Source organism: Dendronephthya gigantea, unplaced genomic scaffold, assembly GCF_004324835.1.
Source record: "Dendronephthya gigantea isolate DGI-Jeju-01 unplaced genomic scaffold, DenGig_1.0 000026F, whole genome shotgun sequence".
Taxonomy (NCBI): domain Eukaryota; kingdom Metazoa; phylum Cnidaria; class Anthozoa; order Malacalcyonacea; family Nephtheidae; genus Dendronephthya; species Dendronephthya gigantea.
Genome location: NW_021163036.1, coordinates 2,202,001 through 2,214,899, shown reverse-complemented (window position 1 = coordinate 2,214,899; position 12,899 = coordinate 2,202,001). Strand labels below are relative to the sequence as shown.

At 36.8% G+C, this 12,899-nt stretch overlaps 2 protein-coding genes across 2 annotated transcripts; both read right to left on the bottom strand.

Moving 5' to 3' along the window:
• Positions 1–4,938: 4,938 nt before the first annotated feature.
• On the bottom strand, positions 4,939–8,368 carry LOC114523033. Its single transcript, XM_028543839.1, has 8 exons — positions 7,844–8,368; positions 7,083–7,428; positions 6,525–6,714; positions 6,295–6,369; positions 6,111–6,202; positions 5,802–6,027; positions 5,579–5,721; positions 4,939–5,348 (listed from the first exon to the last, which is right to left on the bottom strand). The coding sequence occupies exons 1-8, from the start codon at positions 8,223–8,225 to the stop codon at positions 5,033–5,035; spliced, it is 1,770 nt and encodes a 589-aa protein (XP_028399640.1). The 5' UTR covers positions 8,226–8,368; the 3' UTR covers positions 4,939–5,032.
• A 295-nt stretch (positions 8,369–8,663) lies between these two features.
• Positions 8,664–12,721, bottom strand: LOC114523034. Its single transcript, XM_028543840.1, has 9 exons — positions 12,531–12,721; positions 11,372–11,633; positions 10,632–10,931; positions 10,333–10,555; positions 10,064–10,162; positions 9,905–9,990; positions 9,568–9,793; positions 9,335–9,474; positions 8,664–9,136 (listed from the first exon to the last, which is right to left on the bottom strand). Exons 1-9 carry the CDS (start codon positions 12,619–12,621, stop codon positions 8,851–8,853), a joined length of 1,713 nt encoding a protein of 570 aa, XP_028399641.1. The 5' UTR covers positions 12,622–12,721; the 3' UTR covers positions 8,664–8,850.
• Positions 12,722–12,899: the final 178 nt, after the last annotated feature.

Below are 12,899 nucleotides of genomic sequence, written 5' to 3'. Positions count from 1 at the left end.
TCGGGATTAATCGGATTTTTCAAAGCTTACAACTGCAAACCAAAAAATTAATACGAACAAGGGAAAAAAAAGAGTACTAGTGTCTAAACAGCAAAGCACTCATTTTTTTTTTCATTTCAAACTTCAAAATTCCATGCTAAGGTATAATCATTGTTGCCACTGACGGACGGTCCTTCGAAACGCATTATAACAGGCTGAACAGAGAACTTATATAATCATATAAGTACTCGCGATTACCCGGCTTCGTATTAATCTAAAATTAGGCTAATACGAATTCAATAATTTCTCTAACAAATTGCATTTTGTTAGTTTCTTTTGAACGCTTTAAAGCCATCATGCATACGCAGATGCTACGTCGTTGGATTTCACACGTATTCACACAAGTGACAAAATTAGGATTTTTTTATTGAGAAAACTCGAAAAATGCCCTCATAAGAGCTGTGAGAAATTTCCTGTTATCATGCATAGTCGAAAAGATTGAAATGTCACTTGATGTGTGAATATACTAGTTAGACCACCAGGAGGATCCAATGCCATGCAGCATGCACTAATCATGCATACCTATAGTATATACCTCAACCAGCTTCCACTTGATCCTGCGACGAACCGTCTGATCCTGCGACGATCCTCCAACATCTAATTCATCACTGATCCTGCGACGATCCTCCAACATCTAATTCATCACTGATCCTGCGACGATCCTCCAACATATAATTCATCACTGATCCTGCGACGCTCCTCCAACATCTAATTCATCACTGATCCTGCGACGCTCCTCCAACATCTAATTCATCACTGATCCTGCGACGATCCTCCAACATCTAATTCATCACTGATCCTGCGACGATCCTCCAACATCTAATTCATCACTGATCCTGCGACGCTCCTTCAATATCTAATTCATCACTGATCCTGCGACGCTCCTTCAACATCTAATTCACCACTGATCCTGCGACGCTCCTTCAACATCTAATTCATCACTGATCCTGCGACGCTCCTTCAACATCTGATTCTTCAACATCTGATCCTGCGACGATCTGTCTGATCCTGCGACGATCCTTCAACATCTGATCCTGCAACGATACTTTATCACAATGATATGACATTAATTTTCAAGTCACAAATATCACTTAGGTAGCAATATTATACCATACCATACCATACCATACCATACCATACCATACCATACCATACCATACCATACCATACCATACCATACCATACCATACCATACCATACCATACCATACCATACCATACCATACCATACCATACCATACCATACCATACCATACCATACCATACCATACCATACCATACCATACCATACCATACCATACCATACCATACCATACCATACCATACCATACCATACCATACCATACCATGATGCTGCGATGATCCTCCTGATCCTGCGACGATCCTTCATCATCTGACAACAAAAGTATGATATGAATAATTTCCAAGAGAGAAATGTCACTTATGTACAAAGCACTCAGGATAAATTATATCGAACCTCCAACACTCCAACGTCAGTCACTCGTGGCCTTCGCATTGCGCACGCGAATACAAAATGTCATGCACGTTTTAATACAAAATGTCATGCACGTTTTAATACAAAATGTCATGCACGTTTTAATACAAAATGTCATGCACGTTTTAAAACAAAATGTCATGCACGTTTTAATATAAAATGTCATGCACGTTTTAATACAAAATGTCATGCACGTTTTAATACAAAATATCATGCGCGTTTCAATAAAAGATGTCATGCACGTTTTTGTACAAGAAAGCAAGAACACTGGACTATCATCTCCTTCTAGAAATACATATTTCATATTTAGGCGCTCTCCGAACAATATTTTTGTCCGGACTATATAGTCGTTAAGATAGAGAAAACACAAGTGATTGGGGCCCCAGAATCACTAGTATTCACTCCGCATGCGCTTGATACGACCAGACTTCATGCAAAAAAATCATGCACAGGCGGAAAACTTGAAAATGAAGGAGGTAAACAGAAGAGTGTTCAGTTTATATCTCAGTCAATAAAGCTAAATTCCATACAATTTTTAGTCATGCATATTGTCGAAATCGAGTTTTGTATTTGCGTGCATAAATGTCCCAAGGCATGTCCGACATCTCTTTAATATTCTTTCGTTCTACAAAAACAGAACTTCTGTAAAACAAAAGGACAGGGAAGTCTAACATAGTACAATCATATACCAATACAAATAATTATATAGGCATTGAGTTTCAATCCGTCTTTCTTTTTCAAAACGAGCATTCCCTTTGGGCAACCTTGTCCGAAAAACGAGTAGGCCAGCCGGGAAAGTTAGTTACAGTCATAAAGTTCGAATTCCTTTCTATATATCAAAACTATTCTAGTTTTGTCCACCCTGATTGTTCGTAAACAAAGGGCGAACGTGATTTTTCAAGTCACAAATGCAAAATACACATATATTAATAGAACAATACCTATTATTCGCTGCAAGCAAGCCTTTACGTTTCTCCTTCCCCATCTTTCGGCGCCGTAGTTCGTTCTTAAATCAAATAAGCAAGGAAAAACTAACTTAAAGTAACAGCTCACTTGCATTGGACATTTTCAATCGAAATATACAAGATAAAGCAGTAATAATCGGCAAGAATATGGCTCCACTCACTAACGTCTTCCCAGGCTATTCAAATCAACACAGCGATCAGTAAATTTGTTTACAAAGCCAAAGATCAAGCCAAAAGCTGTTCAAACTAACAATCACTATGTACCTACAATAATCTTCCAATTTTTCCTGAACTTCGTTGACTGATGCTTCCTTTTCGAGACTGCAAAGACTGAGTTTCGTCTAGATTCAACCGCCTTTTATTACTTCAACAAACAAAGAAAATTCCAACGGACAATTAACGCATTGACAACAACAGATAATCAAATAACTCATGCCAGACTTGCCCGGAATGGATATAAATTAGCCAAATAAATATGTTTTGCATATTTCTATTGTCCGTTGTAAGTGATTAGCAAAATTCCTCTCCGTGAAGCGATTATTCGAAAATACTCTTAGCTTGATATAAAAGCCTTCTCTTTTTGCGTTAATCTTTTCAAACTGAAAATACAACTTTTTTTCTCGGTTCCTGGCAGCAATTTTCTTTTACCATCCTTTTCCAGTGTCATTCCAAACATCTCAGGTATTCAGGGCAAACTTGAAATATAAAATGATTTAAATTCCAAGTACTTCATTAGTCTGTCTTGCAACAACAGATATACACCCAAGCTTGATTTTTGAGCTCCCCTTTCTTTTTTACTACAATCTCGCACTTGTTTTCTGCCATTTAGAAAATCGCATTGTTTCCTTCATTAGTAACTGATGAGCACTCTTAAAAACCTACAGCACCAATATATTTTGCAAGCGCTCTACCTTCATTAGCTTTCACCTACTCAGTTCATGCGTTTGTTTGCCAGAACGAAGATCCTTTTTTTAGTCCAACTAATAAAAATGGTTTCCTTATGCAAGCAGCATTGATCTCTGGCAACCATAAACAGGTTAGATTTTCAAAACTTTCTCTTGACTCAACCGAATAACATAACATTAAAGATCTTGTCTTAACATCTTCATAATCTTCTACCGCAATTATATCATAAATTACTAACTCCACAGGAATATCATTCACAGCCATTAGCTTGTATCGAGAGTAAGCACACAGAGGAAATTGATGAAAATTTATCAGCATTGAATGTATCAATAAGGGAAGTCTTGTCACATGCATCCTTGGTTACCAACAATGTTTACCTGAAGATATAAAATATTTTCCTTTGATTTCTTCAATGCTGGATTTTCTAAATATCATGAAAAAATTAATTAAATAACAACTTTCTTGTAACCACAAAAATATCCATTCAAACTGTTTTCATATCCAAGGTTATATCAAAGCAGGGGGGGTATTAGGTTTTATCTTTTATGGTTTAAACCATGTGTCTAAAATAGACTGGTAAACATACAAATGTACTAAAACTAAGATATGAAAAGCAATAAACCTGCCATTGTAAAACGCTTCTTTAACGCCCTTTAACGTAAAAACTTCTTTAACGCTATTTTAACGTGAAAAATGATCATCATTGGTCATTGCAGGCAGAATCAGAGCTCGAAACTTTTTATAACCTTGTACGCGGAGTATTTCATATTGTTTATGGTTTTTTGTTATTTCTGACCAAACGATTAGCAAGGCCCTACAATTATAATACTTCACAACAGTAGAACGAGCGCAAGGTGACTCCTCCTCAAGAGTCAAGGCCCCCACCCAACCTTGCTGTATCGCGTGCTCTACCTTTTAGACCCCAGGAAAAATTCTTCGCCTCTTTGCTTCTTCTTACCTCGAGTTTCTTCTCACTTCGACTTCACCAGCTAGTTCGTCAAAGTTTTTCGGTGGCTCAAAATCAAGTTATATTATAAGCTATCAGCTTACCGCATGTCAGAGCAGATTACGTGGCTCGCATAGGAGGATCACAGTCTAAACAAAGGCGCTGCTTTAATAGTTTAGCTTTCTATATCTACGGGCCATTACATTCCAGGAGTGCCTATAAATTACAATCCATGCACAAAAACGCTGCCTTAAATTACAATCCATGCAGACCTGGCTTGAATTACACTCCATGCAGAGAGACCCTGGCTTAAATTACAATCCATGCAGAGAAACCCTGGCTTAAATTACAATCCATGCAGAGAGACCCTGGCTTAAATTGCATTTTATGCGGAGAGACCCTGGCTTAAATTACAATCCATGCAGAGAGACCCTAGCCTAAGTACGAGGGTGACAATAAAGCAATGAGCAGTATCATTATTTTCTTAGGCTCTTAGCTATCACTTGTTTTAATTTTAGTGCGAGCGCTTAAAGAATGAATTCAGAAGTACACCCACGACTGAACACAAGTATTAAGTTGAAACTGGTGTATTCTAATAAGTCATTTATTACTGAAGACTCATTTACTAACGGTAAAGTGTTTCAATAGTTGCCAGTGATTCATATTGTTTGTCCCGAGACTATCAAAATGCAGTGTTTACTTGCCCTCTAGAAATTCTATAGGGATTCGTTGTATCATAGACCACAGGTTTCCTCACACGCCTTCGCAACGCTTTTTCAAATGGTCTTTTGACTATTTCCGCAACGAAAAATATTACAATCCACAGTCCGACATATGCTAACCATAATATCCAGACCATGGATGGAGAGACAGCTAGAAAGAGTCCAAGGGTAATGTTAATAATTCCGCCAAATACAACAGTCCGTCCTGCCCACTTGTGCCAAACTTCCCAAAACGATCTGCCACAATTGAACCCTTGTTCGGTTGGCTGAGGTCGTCTTAAAATAAAATTGAAACAGCACCTATTTGAGTATCTACGAAGTGTCCCTTTCCCACAAAGAACTCTCATATATAAATAGGACGATGTATACATTCAGGCTAGCGATTGCACCTTTTATAGCTTATATATTCAGTTGAGTACAATTCTAGCTGCACAGTTTTTCACTATAATATCCCTATGTATTTTGAGCTACCTTTGCGATAGAAAATTTTGAATTGATTGACTTACAGCATTGCGTTGAAGGGCTGTTGAACGACCATGATAAAGAGAAGATATCCAAAGATACTATGCGCAAACTTGAAATGTTCATGCGAAGGAACAGAAATAATGCCACAGATTGTTCCAGCGAGAATAAAAACTGTTCCAAGAACCTTAAATGTACACAAATCATAGAGGATATTTTAGAATTGTCACATGGGTGATATCAAGAACTGTTCTTATTAAAATATACCTGGAAAACCATGTGAAGCTTGAACCATAATGGCTGCAGGAACCTAAAATATCTCGCAGCAAATATCCCCATGATTAAAAATACCGACCAGCCAATGAACATAAAGATTCCATGTAAAAGAATCAGGTTGAAATATTGACGACCACAATCGCGTCCATCGTCGCTTTGATCAGCATCATTACCATTTCCACGAAGTAACCACATGTCTGATAACATTTGACCGTCACTAAAACAAGAAAATATATATTTCCCTGATCGCGTATCTGCTGTAAAGGCATTTATACACGTTACAACAATCATTATACTAACCTAAGATTCTCACCGCCAAACATAACAATGCCATCTTTTGTCGTAACCATCACATGACCCTCACGTTTGGAAGGAAATGTCATATTCGCTGCCTGAAAATGGCATTTCGAAATTTTTGTTTTTCGGTCTTTTCACGAAAAGAGTAAAATTACTTACGTTTTTATAGAGTTTATTATTTTTTTACCTCAGTTTTTTTCATTTTCCATTCATTTTTGTCCAGATCAAAAACAGCTACTTCATTCTCCATATCATCATCTGACTGGGATTAAATATATTTGAAAAACAAATTCTACAATTAGATTGTTAAAATAACGTTCAAGTTCGAACATGTTTTAATATTCGTTCTATTAAAAAAGATGCTGACATTCGCAGTAGTTAAAATAATGTCAACAACTCTCTAACAACGTCTCTCACCACTAGAGTAGTTCGGCTGTCAGAATTTCCGCCCCACAATACAACTCTTTCCGCCGTATTAGTTGGTAGCCGCGCCAATGCTGAAGAGATTTTGGGAGAAGAACATCTGTTCAATTCTGTCCATTTATCTGAGCCTTTGTCGTATATCCAAGAATCATCTGAAGGACATGGACCACCTGTGCCTTGGCCACTTATTAAATAGAAATTGCAGAACGTTTAACCAGAAACGGTTTATGGTTTTAGATCGTAATTCGGCGTAACGCATTTAGCGCATCAACATTGATTGGGAGTGAATAACAACGAATCAGAAACATGGAAAGACGGCTTTATAGCTATATATACCTTATCTAAATTTGAGGAAACAACGCTTTTTATCTTGCAGCAGAAATGACTATTATATATCGGTTTGCATTAACACTAAGGATAGTGCAAACGTCTTGTCTTTTTGAACGCCTTTAGTGCAACACCTTTTTTTCCTCTTCCAATAGTATTGGGACCTTTGGTCTATAACTTCTCACTGATTCAATGCATTAAGAATTCTCTCTCGTCCCTACTTACCTTAAACAACCACCAAAAAGCAATAATTTATCCTTAGACACCAGTTTCCCAGCTTGCTTGTATCGAGCGTGTGGATACATAGGATTATAATTATTAGTGCCGGAGTTGATCTCTTTCCAACCTTGGCGGGATTCTGTATCATAAGAAAACGTGTTTGAAAACTGCTCGTTTTCATTAGCACCATGTGATAAAATAAATGATGGATCTTCTTCAGAAATTCCTCCCGACGCAGAATATCTGTTTTTTGGTTTGCTTGTATTTGATTTTAATTCCTCCCATTTTTTGGTTGGAAAATGAAATCTCCAGATATCATCATAATATATTGACTTTCCACTGTCATCGACACCTATATGAAAAGATGGAGACCTGTCGTTGTTTAAAATGTATGAAAATTGATATTATCAGTCACAAGAGATAACAAAATTGAAACGATCTCACCTCGGCACAGGAGACGATGAGCTCCAAATATAGCTTGTTTATTTTAATTCGAATATATTTTCATACATGCAGCTTCTAGTTGAATACGAGACTATACATAGCTTGTACGTGAACGTTTGTTTCGTTGAATATAATTTACAACGACAGCTATACACAAATACCTAGGATTTCTACACACACATTGTCAAAAAACTTCTCGTATATATATTCAATATGCTGAAATTACAAACGGAAATTAAAGTATGTCGATTTCCTCTCGAAGGGGCATCGCAGAGGAACTTATTCCCTGCAATACACGTTTTGTAATCACGTTGTTTTCCTACCTTCACCTGTTGCAATGTACCAATAATCCCCTCTGGTGCCATATACCATACCAAATCTTTTCTTTATGCTCGTCCTATGAGGAATAGGTTCCCATTCCCTCGCTTGTAAATTAAATTTATACATATCATTGAGAGCTGTTTTGTCGGATTTCCCTCCAAAGATATAAATATCATTGTTTTTGTCGTGATAGGCGATAGCTGAGTCTCGTCTAGGACTAGGTGGTCGGGTTGACGAGCCAACTCTTTTACTTCGAATTTCTTGCCATACAAGATTTTGACTCGTAAGATCAATAAACAGCGAGAGAGCAATTAAATAATAAAATATCATCTTTGGCTGAGATGTCTGGTGCCTTCGATTCGCATAGAAAACAAATGTTAACATACAGCTCTTGACTGAACTGCTGATATCGTCCCGTAGACCTTTTCTCTACGGATATTTCTTGTATATGTGTAGGAAATATATTTGATAAGTTGACAAATAAACTGAAAATTCCCACGCGATATATTAACTAGAAAGGCTGAACTATAAACTCCTGGGATATTCAAACAAAACAATTCACTGGAGCAGAACAAAAAATTTCGTTTAGTTCAAAACAAATGAAAATCATGTGCATATTTAAATAGCACACTTTTCCAACGGAATGTGACCACAACATACATGAAAAAATAATTAAATAAATTATAGGAAGATATAGAAATGTTTATTTCGCAATTCTTCCTCACAGTACAGTCGTGCATGCATGGTTTTACTAAATGTGATATAAAGAAAACTTTAGAAAATGCTAGAATGCATGTATATTCTGAACTGTTTGGATACATTTCAACTGGAAATGACAATTTATTACTGTATGAGACAGCATGGCTTGCAATATATATATAAAATGGTTGAATTTGTTTTATCAAACTAGATTGTCAAATAATACTGCTAAATATAGAAGACTAAAAATACTATTATGGCATTTCTTGCAGAGTTTAACCATAATTAACCCACGTAAAAAAACAACCTATTATTTCGGATTCATCTCATAGTTTCCACTCGATACAACAGGTTTAATGCCTTTCCCACATTCTCTTCTGGACTTCCAGATGCCCATTAATACAAACAGCAGCACCCAGAAACCAAGGTAAGCAAACCATACTGCAAAAACGACCGTGGGAACCACAGCTAAGAACATTCCAAGAGAAATGTTAACCTGTGCAAGAATTAAGGATGAACGACCAAGAAACTTATGACAGAATTCCCAGATTCTGCGCCTGATTGTTTGATCATCGCCTTCCTGTTTGTGAGGACGTCTATAAAAAGCACCATAATTATACTTGGATTTCAGTACTGTCCATTTCGATCAACGGCAATAAAAATGCAAGAAAATGATTTTCCAGTCGATTGCTTTAACCCTTTACACACTACACTCGTTCAATCCGGCCAGTTTCCACTGAAAATTTCAGTATTCAAATTACAGGATATTAACGAAGAAATGTAGAAAAACTTACAAAGCTCCATTGAGTGCTTGCAGTAAGCCAATCAAAAAGACAAGCAGACCAATAGCACCATGTGCAAATTGGAAATGTTCAGATGGTACGGACATCACACCACATATAAAACCTCCTATGGTAAATAGGAGACCAACCACCTTAATGGAAAACACACAGCCAGATTAGAAGCCTAGATAATTATGGTTTTAAGATGCTTGACGTTATTAGGAAACAGAGAAATGAAAATATACCTGAAATATCCGATGAAGATGAAACCACAGTGGATCTTTGTGCCTGAAATATTTTGCGACAAACACACCGGCAACCAGGAACAAGCCCCAGCCCAAAAACATAAACAGACCGTGGAAATGAATAAGACTCCAATATTTAGACGAACAACCATCTCCAATTATCTCTGATTCGTCGACACTATCGACATCTCCCCGTAATAACCAAATCTCATCACTATCACCACCGCTAAATATGAATGTTGTAATTTTAGTGAAGGATCAAACCTCCTGCAAGTTTAAGATATTTTGAGAAATATATTACTGCAAGATTATTTATTAATAACAAATATTTTTTTACCCAAACATAAGTACTCCTCCTTTTTCCTTCGCTGTCAAAAAACTATGACCTACCCTCCATGTAGGGTAGCTCCCATTCACCGCTCTCTACAATACGAGAAACATTGTTTATTTAATATTCATATTCAACAGTTGAATAATCAAAATGTTTCATTCTTACCGCTCGTCTTCGTTCCCATTTTGTGCTGGGGTCGTTGTCTTGATTATTCTCCATGTGCAGAGTAAACACTCCGATCTCATCCATTGGAGCTTCGTCCACCTGCAAATATTGAAAATCAATAAAAAAACAACTCAATCTACTCAAATATCTTTACTTATTAAAATATACATTCAGAAAAATAATAGTGTCTGGTATGTTCTATGAAAATAAATAAAATTAAAAGACTTTGTCCACGTTTCTGTAGGAGTACTAAATGCAAAATGACATACCCAGACAACGCTATATGCGTCTGTATCTTTGACAGCTCTTTTTTGTCCCCCTCCATACAACACCGCACGATGTCTCAGACTAGTTTTGCTTCCCATGGGCAGTGGGGCCATGGCGGGAAACATGCGAGGGGAGAAACATTCCTCCAATCTCTTCCATTTTTTATCGACTCGATTGAACAACCAACTATCTGAAGAAGGACATGGTCCCCCAGTATCACCGCCACTAAAGAATATTGTTTTGTAAACATAAAAGAGTTTTCGTGATATATTTAAACATCAGTAATATGTACACAACTCACCCGAGACATCCACCGTAAATGACAAGATGATCAGGGGTAACAGGGGTCGCCCCATGAACACAACGAGCATGTGGGTACTTTGGATTATACGAGTTTGTTCCAGTAAACTCTTCAATCCATTTGGTTCTTTGATACAAGAGGTCGTAGGTAAAAGAATTGGAGTATCGTATATCTGCAAAGCCATGGGTCATCCACAGGAGACTTTCGCCGGGATATATACCACCAGCAACCCCATATCTTTTCTCTGGTGGATTGGATCCTTGGGGTAACTTTTTCCATAACCACGTCCTGAAGTCAAAACTATTAAAAAAGGCAAATCATAAGATATTTAGGACTACCGAAGTTTACATGCCTGTAACACGCACATGCAGCAAGTGGCTATTACATTTGTCACTTGAGCCGCTTATTAAGTTAAATTAGCAAAAAGAAATTAAATAATTGTTAAATGCATATAATGGCCTGGACAATGACTGCGTTTTATTAACTATTTGTTAACAAGTATGCACTCAACACTTATTCCAAATAAGTTATTTCTTGTTTCATATCAAGCTTTCTTAAGATATTAATATTATGCTCTTCTCTCATGATAGAAATAACTGAACAAAGACTTTTTTCAAAGAGGTAATTATTATGCCCAGATACTTGGGTGCTTCTTGACAGCTTTTTGATGAAGCAAGATCTTCGCCTGTACGAAATTCGCATTTAGTTTAGTTCACGTTTGGTTGACGCAGCATACTAACCTCCATACATCATTATAAAACACCTTTCCTGGTCCTTCACCTGTTGAAATTAACATTGTTCTGTTCCAAACACCAAATGCCATTGTGAAGCGTTTTTGAGGTCTTATAGTAGTATTCACCATGTCCCATTTATTGCTTTTGAAATCATAGTACCAGGTGTCATCGTAAATCGTCTTTTCATGTCTTCCACCAAAGACAAACATTATATCCTCTTTACCATCGTAGCCAAGAGCACAGTCACGTCTTCCTCCTGGACTTTTATCTAAAAAACATGGTTCAAACGAAGGGGGTTTAAAAACATGAACATTGTTAATTAAACTGTAAGCAGAATGATTGAAATAACGTGAGTATCGATCGAGTTTCCAGTTAATTAGAAATGCACACTCTTTGAAAAAGATGCAAATATGTATTAATAAGGATAATTGCCACATGCAATTGTTCATTTTGTTATGAATTTACCAATGATGAATTTACCAACAAAAGTTTAATGAATTTTTAACCTAAAGTCTTACCTAAAGTCTTACTAGTGTATGTGTTCTTGAAATCATATTTGTTTTATTCTCAAACCAACAACATATTAAATGCCTGAAGATTAATCGTGCGTGCAATGCCCACGCACACGTTTACGATCTTGTATCGTAGGGACAAGAGAGTTGATACCCCAGCAAGGAGATTAAAAGCCTATACGACACACCTTCTTTTAGGTATGTAATATGTCAGATGACGGAATGTCGCTCTGTTGGTAAAATTAATTATTAGTAAAGGTTTATGAACTACGACGCTTGTCTTAAAACGGAAAAAAGAACTAATCTTTTCGCAAACATTCCAGCAAATTATGACATGGATAATGTTGTAATGGCTGACTTCTCTGTCTCTCATGTGTCTCGAAAGTTAAAAGAGTTATATCAATTTAAGTCACGTTACTAAATTTATCATCCAGGAGAATCGTGAATTTCCTGGAGGTTGCATGAACTAGGGCGAGGGGTCAAGAAGGAATATATACTTTCCCATTACTCCCTAGGCTAATTACAAAATACATGTCTTGTTACAATCGTTTCCCGGTGAATAAGTTTAAATACGATCGTAATACCAGCTCTATCAAGACTTCATAATGATGAAATTCAGCTAATATGCAATTTTAGTGACAAGAAAAACTTACTTTTATTATCCTCTGCTAATCGTTGCCACTGCAACTGTTGAGTAGCTTGAAAGAAACAACAGAGCAGCAAAACAGCGGTGGCTGCATTCATCCTCGATGCCGATGGCAACACTCAAGGACTGTGTTTTATTCCTTATATGATAGCTGCTTATGGCTTGACCTAAACCACCGAAATTTCAATGCCTCAACAAACGCGACGCTTTTATAACTGTCTTAATTGAACTCATTAATATCCGGAAATGATAATCACTATGTATACGTATAATGTATACGTAATACTATAATAGATGTACTATAGAGTCACGGAAATATATAGATAAAATTTTGTCTTATAATATACTTTAAAAGTGAGTACACTTAGTCTATTCA

Coding starts and splice junctions, on each gene's coding strand:
- LOC114523034 (XM_028543840.1), bottom strand. CDS start 12,621: ATGAATGCAGCCACCGCTGTTTTGCTGCTCTGTTGTTTCTTTCAAGCT. Junction 11,634..12,530: donor ATTAGCAGAGGATAATAAAA/GTAAGTTTTTCT, acceptor CATGTTTTTTAG/ATAAAAGTCCAGGAGGAAGA. Junction 9,991..10,063: donor AATGGGAACGAAGACGAGCG/GTAAGAATGAAA, acceptor CTCGTATTGTAG/AGAGCGGTGAATGGGAGCTA.
- LOC114523033 (XM_028543839.1), bottom strand. CDS start 8,225: ATGTTAACATTTGTTTTCTATGCGAATCGAAGGCACCAGACATCTCAG. Junction 7,429..7,843: donor GTACATTGCAACAGGTGAAG/GTAGGAAAACAA, acceptor CTTTTCATATAG/GTGTCGATGACAGTGGAAAG. Junction 6,028..6,110: donor TTTGGCGGTGAGAATCTTAG/GTTAGTATAATG, acceptor TTCTTGTTTTAG/TGACGGTCAAATGTTATCAG.